The 11,221-nt window shown below is 35.6% G+C and overlaps 1 protein-coding gene across 1 annotated transcript; it reads left to right on the forward strand.

Annotated features, from left to right (window-relative positions):
• Positions 1–3,254: 3,254 nt before the first annotated feature.
• Positions 3,255–9,198, forward strand: LOC106940401 (GTPase IMAP family member 8-like). Its single transcript, XM_015023138.1, has 6 exons — positions 3,255–3,443; positions 3,735–4,454; positions 6,003–6,719; positions 6,811–6,944; positions 7,055–7,724; positions 7,816–9,198. Exons 1-6 carry the CDS (start codon positions 3,413–3,415, stop codon positions 7,998–8,000), a joined length of 2,457 nt encoding a protein of 818 aa, XP_014878624.1. The 5' UTR covers positions 3,255–3,412; the 3' UTR covers positions 8,001–9,198.
• Positions 9,199–11,221: the final 2,023 nt, after the last annotated feature.

Below are 11,221 nucleotides of genomic sequence, written 5' to 3' on the forward strand. Positions count from 1 at the left end.
ATCAATGACGTCCTTGTAGAGAATTACATCGTCAGAGAGGGAAAGGAGCTCCAGGAGCTTCTGGAGAAATGTGGGAACAGATACCATGTTCTAAAAAAATTATTTTTGATTATTCTATTCAAGTCAAAGAACTGTTCCAAAAAATTATTGATATGGTTAAACAAAACAAAGAATGTTTCTCAGTTGAAGGCAAAACAGAAAAATGTATCAGTCTCCATTGGCCACCAAAACAACAGGCACTTATAGAACAAGAATGGAAAAGGAGAGAACAGGAGTTGTTAGAGCGAATGATGAAAGCTTTATCAAAGGAACCAGAAGAACCAACAGAACCTCATGTGAGAACAGCATGGAGCAAAGATGATCGTGATATTCCTGACAGTAAGTTTTATATAATTATTTATTAATGTTTAACTTCCTGTCTTTCTTACATGCTTTGTTCTCTTGAATAACACATCAATGTCTGTTTCAGTGAGTGGAGATGTTGCCTCAGACTATGGGAGCATTTCAGAGAACAGGAGACGACGAGGACATGACCAAGTAGCTGAATGGCTGAATAACAAAGTGAGAGAGTCAGAGATCAGCTCTGGGATCGGCAGCATTTGTTCCTCAAACACTTACATGGAAAATTTTGATGAAAGTTCTGAAATTGATTAAAGTCAACATACAATTCAGTAAAAGAACAAAGTATCAGCTTAGATGAGTTTCTAAAATATCACCAAAAGGTTTCAAATTATTTTCTGATATAAAAACATTTTAGGTATTTCTATAAATATTAACACTTAAATATTTAACTAGTTTTCATCATGCTTATATAGATCTAATCCAACCTTTTTATACATTGTTAATATTTGCAAAGGTTTATTTTGTTTTACTAAACCAGCGTCGGAGAGGAAATGTAGTAAATAGTTGATTAAACAGTAAAATTATTACTTATTCATTAATTATTATGCATTAAGTTTTCATGTAGCCTACTGGAAGATTAAAACAAAAACTCATCATCTTGTTTTCTGTAAAGCTTGATAATTAAAGTTCAAGAAGTTTATTAGACAGAAATATTAGATCATTAAAAGGTTAAATGAATATTTTTTTAAAGACAAAGCAGTAAATAGAAACTGGTTCTGAGATTAGCTTTAGAGCTACAATCAATCTGCTTGTATTCAGAGTGAATTTTTCTAACTAAAGAATTTAGTTTGGATATTTAAGCTTTAATGTCATTGTTTTAAATCTTATTAATGTTATCACTGATAACATAAGCATGTAAGGAACAAATGAGATGTCAAGAATCTCTTTTGGTTTGATACAAACTCTTAAAACTCTTATCCAGAAAAGTTTTATATTTCACTCCTAAGATCTAGAGAAACTCATATTAGATTATAACTTTTGTTGTTTTTATTTTTGCTTTTCTTCTGTTTTTTTGTTTTGTTTGTATTTTCTCTAATTCATGTAAAGCACTTTGAAATGCATTGTTGCTGAAAATGTGCCTTGTAATTAAAATTAATTTACCTTAAAACTGAAATTAAAGTTCATAAATATTTGAGTGTTTGTTCTTGGAGATCTGAGTAACATTCATTATAATTTATAAACTAAACACCCTGAATATCAATTACTAGTATTAAAACATTCTACATGAAGACCAGATGTTAATTTGAGCCTCCCTGATGTTTAAGTTTATCTTCAGATGTGAAACTTTTTACTTCCCATTTACACCAGCAGGTCAATTCAGAATAGATTCAAAGTCCAGCTGGCAGAGAAAGTCTCGTTATCGTTATAAATACAGAGAAATCAGAATTAAAATTGTGATAGTATAGAGAGATTGTGTTTGAAAGTAATTTAGATGATTATTCTAAATTACTTTCAAATGTAATATGTTGTTCTTGCCACTATCTCATAATGTCTCGATTTGCTTGTTGCTCAACCTGAGACTTGAGGTTTCTAGACTTTTTTGTTTTATTTAAAAACATACTGTTACTTTATCATCAAATGGAGAACTCAAGCTAAAAAGTGATATTTTATATATCAGTAGATCTATCAGTATTTTCTAAATACTGATTCAGAAATCAGTATCTAGAAATCAGATACTGTCTTCAGTCTTTTGGGAAAGACTCTTTTAGAGGTAAAGACTCGTTCTCTCCAAACATCCAAGACCCTGGGCAGCATCTGTTGCCTCTTTTTATTATTTTTTGTTTGTTGAGTTTGTTCTCTGTCAGTCTTTATTAAAAATGATCTGTTTTTGTTTTGAGCTCACTGAGATCTGTGTGATTCTTCTAGAATTCGCACATAATATGCATGAAAGTAAAAACTTTGGTCTTAGATGTTTTTTCTTTGTAAAGTAAATGTGATAGTGTTTGATTCTAATACCTAAAAATGAAGAGATATGGAGCTATCAAGTAATTTAGAACCAATAGTTTTACTGATCACTTCAGCCAGTTGCTTCAATCTTTTTTCTCTCCTATTTAATTTTATAAAACATGACACAGAAACTGAGCTGCTATCAACAGCAACATCCATATGTCTAAAACTGATTCATGCTGCAAAAAGTTCTAATATCAGTGAACATTTTAAATGAGTAAACTCTAAAATTAAAAATATAGTAGCAAACTGATGTGTGTGAAAAATAACAGTTTGAACAGAAAGTGGATCAACAAAAAAGCAGCTAAAATAGCATAACCTCATAACAAATGATAGATCTTATTGTCTACATAAAGAGTTTTAACTTCTTTAAATTGTTCATTTCAAATGTCAAATCAGTCCTGTTCAGCTTTTACTTGCACAGATCAAATTCTCCTAGTAAATGTTTATGTTGTAATAAACACATTTTCCCTGCTGTGCATCACTCAGGTCTGTTTTCCATTTCCTGGACTGAATCAAAACCCTTCAGTTTTATGACATCACTGCTCAGCACTGGGCCCACTTAGCTCACCTTATGGCTGATACCAAGTAAAGTAAAGATCGTAGCACGAGTTCTGCTTTTATCTTCTCATTCTGCTCCCTTTCTAAGCGATGTTGACCTGCTTAATCAGTTTTTGTTATGTTTAACACAGAAGATGAGCAGCAGTCTTAAATGTTAAGGTTATGTAAACATACAGCAGTGTGCAAGTGGCAAGATAAAAGAGACAGAGGAAGGGCACAGGATCATTTATCTAAAACATTTGTTTTCCTGTTTTATTTGAGCCAGTCCATTTATTTTGTGTTGATTGATAAAAGTTTTTATTTGGTAATTTTCAGTTTTATTATACTATGGCTCCTTTTAGGTTGTCAAAGTAGAAATGCATTTAACTTAGTCGTCCAGCAGATGGCGATCCCTGACTTAACCAACTAATCATTAACCACATCAACTTCAAACTTTGAACTTTACTTTAAGATAAAGTTTTGTGGGAACAAGCAGAGACATCGGCAGAGTGAAGCTAATGAAATGGCTACTTCAATGGATATTTCCAGCTCAGGTCAGTCATATATTTTATAAAACCCTCTTTAAATGTTTTCCTTTATTTGATTATGCTTTTATAAAATCAAATTTTACTGGATGAATGAATTGAATTCAAAGACTTTCATGTTGTTCTTTTGTAGTTTTAATTTTAAGTATATTTTGTGTTACTGTTATTGGTATTTATTACTGTATATACAAGTTTTCCAATAGCAACATACAGTGAAATTAGAAAGTACCTTCTCTGCTGGTCTAAACAAAGTAGGTGTTTCTGAACTGTATCCAAATAACACAGTTTCTCTCCTTACAGCACAAAGCCAACCTGCTACAGAGTTGAGGATTGTGTTGATTGGAGGAAGATCAGATGCAATTCCCAGTGGTAAAAGTTCAGCTGGAAACTTCATCCTGGGTCAAAATGTTTTCAATACCAGCAGAAGAACAGCTCAGAGTGAAGCGAGGCAGCAGGAAGTGTTCAGCAGACGAGTCACAGTGGTTGATACTCCAGGATGGTGGTGGAATTGGCCTAAAGAAGAAACTCCAAAACTGGATCAGATAGAAATCCAGAACAGTGTCCATCTGTGTCCACCAGGACCTCATGTCTTTCTGCTGGTCATTCCTGTCAGTTTATATTTCTCTCAGCGAGCCAAAGCATCACTAAAGCAGCACTTGGAGTTTTTAAATGCAGATGTTTTCAGTCACACCATCGTTCTGTTCACTTCAGTCGATCCATGTAGTGATGAAATTGTAGAATCTAAGATCAGAAGAAATCCAGTCCTGCAGTGGATTCTTCAACAGTGTGGAAACAGAAAACATTTTCTCAACATCAGTAACAGAGAAGATAGAGATCAAGTCAAGAAGCTTTTAGAGAAAATTGAGACCCTGATTACAAACAATGGATTCAGACACTGTTCTGTTGACAGAAGTCAAGGAGAAACTCTGAGAAAAGAAATGAGAGATTTGACTGAAAGAGCCTCAAAAAGGTTTGATCAAGTCCAGAAACAAAGAAACAAACTGAAGCTACAGATTGAAGGTAGGTTACAACTTTATTTATAAAGCTGCAGTATTCCTTATTCTGTTTGTGGGTAATTGCATCAGGTCAACCAGAGTTTGGAAGCTCAAACTGCGTTTGAGCTTCATTTAAAGAAAGGAAACATCAAATATTATATATCAAGTATTATGTAAAAAATAAAAAAAATCTGCTTTTTTCTGAAATCTTTTAACAGTTCATTGGCAGCTGCAAAGAAAAAAAAACAAGTTACTCAAATTTATCAAAATCACACAATTCATGCAATAGATTCACCACCTCAGTATTTGTTGGCCTTCTCTTTAAATACCGATGGGTTCTTTGCGCCGACTTCACATCCGCATGAGCGAAATGCGGCTTTCTTGCTTCCGCTTTGAGTTGCCATGACAGCAACGACAAAAGTCGTATTTCAGAAGCAAATAAAGCAACACCATGAACCTTGTTGTCTTCCAAAAACAATGGGCTTTTAAGTTTTCATGGATTTCCAAGCGATCCTGAATTAAGAAGTCGGTGGCTTGTAAATATTCGTCGCTACAAGTTTAAGCTAAAGCTGCACACCAAAGTTTGCAGACTTCACTTCACTCTGGATCAGCTTCTTCAACCTAAAACTACCAGGGGGGGAGACGAATGGTAAATAAATGAGCCATCACTGAGTTATTTCCATGGAATCACTTCTGTATTCAGCCTGAAAGAGCAAATGTATGGAAACAAGTGAGCAGACTAGAAACAGCCGAGCAACTGATCCGCCAGTAAACACTGCTGTAAACACGGTCCTGTTTGAGCTCCTCACAAGATGCAGGCAAAAGTAATAAACAAAATAACATGGAGACATTAAGGAACACTGCCACATTTTTCTTAAAGCAACAACTTTGAACCTGAATAGTCAAAGCTTAAGTTGACCAGTGCTTCCCTACTTAAGCTATGGGGCCTGTTGTGCTTCCTCATGCTTAGGAAGCAAAAAGCCTAAACCGTCATCTCCCCAGTTACTTGGTCTCTGACACTAACGACTGCAAACCCACATTACCGCAAAATAAACACAAAATAAGGGAAAAACATTGTTCGTTAGAATGAAAATATTTTGATACTCAAGTAGCACATTTTTACAATGAACATGTCCGAGAATGTTGCCTACTAGCTAGCATAAGCTAAAGTTAGTCAACGTTTAAAGAAAGTAAAACTCACCTTCGTATCCGTGAATGTTTTGAAACGAGGTGTAAATCTTAAAACCTTTCCCCAGCTTACTTGTTGGAGCTTCGGATCGATGTGCATCATTAATTGTTACCTTGGGCAAGCCCTGCAAGCACCTAGTGTAAAATGCCGTTTTCAATTGACCAGAAGCGGCTGAGCCGCTTATCCCCGAGTGTGGAAGCTGATGTGAGAAGAGCCCATAGGTTTTAATAAAAATAAATTTAAAAAATAGCTTTTTTCACTTTTGCAACTGCTTGATTCATTTATTTCCTGTGTAATGACTCCTACTCTAAATAAAGCGTATGTGCAAAGCTTCTTTTAAATTGAAGCTGAATAATTTTTCCATTTTTTGTTTTGTTGGTTTAGGTGGAAAAGTCCTTCCAAACCACTTGAGAATAGTGATGATTGGAGGATTATTGGCTGGCAAGAGCTCAACAGGAAACACCATACTAGAAAAAAATGACTTTTATGTTTCTAAATCTAGTGGAAGAACAACCCACAGTGAAATCAGCCACGGTGTGGTTGAAGGAAGGCGGCTCACAGTGGTCGATTCTCCTGGTTGGTTCTGCTTCAACACCCTTCAGGAAACCAGTGAGATGGATAAACTGGAAATAGAGAACAGTGTGAATCTGTGTCCTCCAGGACCACATGCTGTGCTGCTAGTTATTGATCTGACGACTGCTATGAGTGCATCACATCTGAGATCAGTTCAGGAGCACATGAATTTGTTTAGAGAAGAAATGTGGAAACACACACTGGTTCTGTTTACTGTGGGTGACTGGCTAGGAGTGAAGACTGTAGAGGAGCGAATAGAGAGTGATGAAGGTCTGCAGTGGATAGTGAACAAGTGTGAGAACAGGTATCATGTCCTGAACAACAAGGACCACAGTGATAAGACTCAGGTAAAGGAACTACTGGAGAAGATTGAAGAGATGTGGGCAGGAAATGAAAAATCTTACTATGAAGTGGAGCTGGACCGAGCAACAGAGCTAGAAACCAAGAGAGAGACTGGAGACAAGATGGCCAGAAGGTTGAAGAAGATCAATGAGAGAAAGTCAAGAGTCCTGAAAGAGCTGATTGGAGGTAAGTAATAAATAGTATATATTTTATGTTGTAGTCATGTTTCATAAATGTTTTAAGATCATATTTACTGTATTTTTTGTTTGTTTTACAGGTGAGAAACATCCAATCACTGACATCAGGATTGTTCTTGTTGGCCAGAAATGTTCAGGGAAAAGTGTAGCTGGAAACATGATTCTTTTCAATGAGAAATTTGATAAAACTTTTAACAGAGCTTGGTTGAAAAAGGTAACAACATGCAGGCTAACCAACATGTCATACAGTCTAATATAGACTATGTATGTTCAGAGAGTAAAGGATGTCCAAAATTAGATTAGTTTTGTTTTTTATGATTTCAGAATTACCAAGATGATAAATCTGCAACATGTGTGAAACATGAAGGAAACTTTGATGGAGTAAAAGTCTCAGTTGTTGAAACTCCAGGCTGGTTCTCAGACCCAACACCACCTGACTGGATCAAAGATGAAGTTCTCCACAGTGTCTCCATGTGTTCTCCTGGACCTCATGTTTTTCTCCTGCTTGTTCCCATCCTCAGATCTTTCACAGAGAAAGATCTCAAAGCTCTGCTGGAGATCATGAAGCCATTAACAGAGAGAGTGTGGAGACACTGCATAGTGCTGTTTACCAGGGGAGACTGGATCAATGACGTCCCTGTAGAGAATTACATCGTCAGAGAGGGAAAGGAGCTCCAGGAGCTTCTGGAGAAATGTGGGAACAGATACCATGTTATAAACCCTTATCATTCTCAAGACCCTGTTCCTATCAAAGACATGTTCCAAAAATGTTTTGATATTGTAAAACAAAACAGAGGATGCTTCACAATTAAAGCCAAAGAAAAGAAATCTCAGATTCTACGTTTGCAAGAAAAAGGGATAGAAGAGGAATGGAAAAGGAGAGAACAGGAGCTGATAGAGAGAATGATGAAAGCTTTATCAAAGGAACCAGAAGAACCAACAGAACCTCATGTGAGAACAGCATGGAGCAAAGATGATCGTGATATTCCTGACAGTAAGTTTTATATAATTATTTATTAATGTTTAACTTCCTGTCTTTCTTACATGCTTTGTTCTCTTGAATAACACATCAATGTCTGTTTCAGTGAGTGGAGATGTTGCCTCAGAATATGGGAGCATTTCAGAAAAAAGGAAACGACGAAGACATGACCAAGTTGCTGAATGGCTGAATAGCAGACTCAGAGAGTCAAAGATCAGCTCTGGGATCGGCAGCTTTTGTTCCTCAAACACTTATATGGAAAACTTGGAGGAAAATTCCCAAATTGACTAAAGCCAAAACAATTTCAGCATAAGAACAAAGGACTCATTTCTCACATAGGTTTGTTTAAAAGTATTTTTTTAAGTAGTTAGAAAAAACTGATGCATACCGACACTAGAAGAGTAATATTCAAACAGTTCCCAGATAGCAAAATATGAGTCAGTCAATGTTGGAATATGTTTAGGCAGAAAGATTAAATTCATGTTGAAGCCTGACATTAAAATTATAAAAAAGTGGTTGTCAAGTTTCTGCCCTCTTTAAACCACCTCAGCTTCTGCCCAAACTTGAAAAAGCTTGCTTCCCTCAAAGAGATGCAGGAACCACTCATCTCAGCAACATCTTTTGTTTATCTTTTTTTTAAGTCTTTAAGTATTTCAATTGACAGTGTAAGACCACCATGACTTTGCATTAGCAGTTAGAGTAATCACAAAGAAGTCACAGAGCAGGTTGAAAACCTACAAACAAACAAAAAAAGTCAATTACAGATCACAACAAACTAATTAACTAGTTTTCCAGGTAATGTTAACAATCTACATTTAAGCTAATAGTGAATGAACAAACAAACTACATTCCAAACACATAAAACCCATTGCATCACCAAGGCTAATTTGGTCTTCTGACTGCAGATTAAATGATATAAACTGTGCATAATGTCCAGTTCCTACCAGTGGTGTCTTTGTGGAAGCTTGAAGCTGAGGTTCTTTGTCTGAAGAGACCATTGTGAATCCAGGTGTGTCAAGTTACCTTATAGACTTCAGATGGGCCTGAGTCATGAAAGGGATGGGTGCGCTTGATTCTCTGTGATGTGTGTGCCAGTTGGGTGGAGATAGCAAATGCAATCACAAATGTACCATTTGCTGTTTTAACTTGACAATGTTAATCCTCTAAATTAAACAAGCCTTTTCAGGTATTTTATCATTTATTTTGTTTCAATCTATGAATGTTTAAATCCAAATCAGATCAAACAATTTCTTCCCGTTATACCACAAGTTGAGGAAAATAAATAAAAGTAAAAGTCATTCTTTATAGAGGGAGTCCTCTGAATTTAGATTTGTAATATCGTATAAAAATTTAAGTTTGTTTTAATGTTATGCTTATTTCATTTGGGTTTTGAAAGGCTGAAGTGCTGCATGATGAAGAGGACAGCAGAGGCTCAAGGGCAAATTTGACTCAAGGCAAAACTGACACTGAGAGCAACAACTACTGTATTTGTTTTTTCTTTTTATAAGCCATGTTGCAGGCAGTATTTGTAAAAAAAAAAAGAAAGAAAGAAAGAAATAAAACATTTACAGTACATCTTGTGTATGTTATCAATTCACATTTCATTAAAAGTTAAAAAACAAACAAAAAAAGTTTCTCTGTAACATAATTCTGTGTGAATATCTCATGTTACAATGTGGGCACCTGCATCTTATAGACAGGTACGGGCAATTTGCAATTTTTTATATTCAGGTGTGCTCAATAATCTGGAAATTATGCAAACAAATAAAAAGTCACTGATAGAAGGCATTAGCTTTATCCTAATGTTTATGATGTGAACTTTACACACTTTCTGCTGATTCATAGAAGTTATACTAAATAAATGTCTTATGTTAATACTCAGTGGTGGATTTTTTTAACCTTCACAATTTTACTTTAACAATGAATTAAAAATTATAGTGCTGAACTTTTAGCTGCTGTATGGAGATAGGATCACACTTTCCATCTGCCAGGGATCTGCAAACTGAATCCATGGAGACTCAAGTGGGTCTTTGCTCACTTATTATATCAAATGATGAAATATTGCTGTTTTTTTTTGTTTGTTTGTTTCATTCTTTTTCAAGTGTTGCCATGGAAAAACACTGACTATCCTGACCCCTGTGGTAAATCTGGTCTAGAACCAGCCTTCAAACCTAACTCATTATTTATATAAATATTTTGGTAATACTCTGTAAAATATCAGAATGTTCACATAACCTTTATACTTTTAGTTGTCTAAAGACACATTTTGAATATTAAATCAGGTGTTATGATCAGTTACTCAGTGGTTTACCAAATACTTTTTACACTTGCTTTAACATATTTAAAGTATAATACTCTGATTGGAGTACAGTTTTGGGGTACTCTAACTGACCTCTATGCATGAACAGTTGCTCTATGGATCACTTTTTAAAGACAAAAAACACTCCCATAAAATAATGTCTATCACTGCAGCGGATACTTTGATTTCTGAAAGGTGGCAACCCTATATCCGATTCAAATGCGACCTTAAGTCCAGGCCGCATTCATCCGAACTGAACGACACTGATACTAAACAAATTCTGCGACCTGATTCAAGCAAGTGGGAAGAAAAACAACTATGACGGACTATAATGAGGATTAAATTATTAATATACCGTTACGATTGGACAACAACTTCAAATGTGCAAGCTAAGCTCCACCGTTAGCCTCCATGTTTACGTAAACACTGAGCACTTCTTCTTTGGCGGTTGGCAGAACACTTAGAATGCTGATGCTATTGCGCCCTCTATTGCGCATGCGGGACACTTTCAGGTCATTTGACCGTTCACAGTGCAGAACGCATACAGGTCGCATTTACTGGCAGTGTGAACGGCCCGGCAAAACAATCGGAATTGGGTCACTTCAGGCTGCAGTGTGAACGCACCCTTTGTTGTTTTAACGTTGCTTAGCATGTTGTCAGTGTAGCTATCCTAGGCTACTATAACTGTTTAAAATTGAGTGAAAAAATAAATTATGCTACCAAACTGACATTAGTGAATGGGATACTGTAAATGGCTAAGAGTTGATTGGTGGTTAGAGTTTTATGCTTTTATTTAGTTGAACGGTATATTTCTTATTTGTGTGTGTTGTGACATGCTGCACTTACTGTTTGGGTCCAGCTGTTTTTTTTCTGAGAGAAATTGTTTTATTTTAAGGAACTTTTACGTATAATGCAGAGTGAGCCGCATCTAAATAACTTTTGGATTTTTTTTTTTCAAAGCTGAGTTCACTGTTGTCAGAGAGAAAACTAAAAGATAGTTTAACAGATAATGAGTAATTTTATTTCGGTATGTTTTATGTACCTTTTATGTCTTGCCCTTGGCAAATTTTATTTTTTTTTGCCTCTATTTTCTTGTTGTAGTTTAGGTTCAGGATTCATCTATCAAGAAAATTGTTTCGTTAAATTTTCAACACAAATCTTTGTCATGATTTGGGGTTTGGTGAAATTAAGGAGAACGCAGACAGGATCCAGG

The sequence above is a fragment of the Poecilia latipinna genome, unplaced genomic scaffold, assembly GCF_001443285.1.
Source record: "Poecilia latipinna isolate Pla-1442-1.1 unplaced genomic scaffold, P_latipinna-1.0 Scaffold3212, whole genome shotgun sequence".
Taxonomy (NCBI): domain Eukaryota; kingdom Metazoa; phylum Chordata; class Actinopteri; order Cyprinodontiformes; family Poeciliidae; genus Poecilia; species Poecilia latipinna.

Bases quoted from the DNA above. Each gene is read 5' to 3' on its own strand.
- LOC106940401 (XM_015023138.1), top strand. From the start codon at position 3,413: ATGGCTACTTCAATGGATATTTCCAGCTCAG. The intron at 3,444-3,734 runs GTCAGTCATATA...CTCTCCTTACAG, and splicing joins AATGGATATTTCCAGCTCAG to CACAAAGCCAACCTGCTACA. The intron at 6,945-7,054 runs GTAACAACATGC...TTATGATTTCAG, and splicing joins ACAGAGCTTGGTTGAAAAAG to AATTACCAAGATGATAAATC.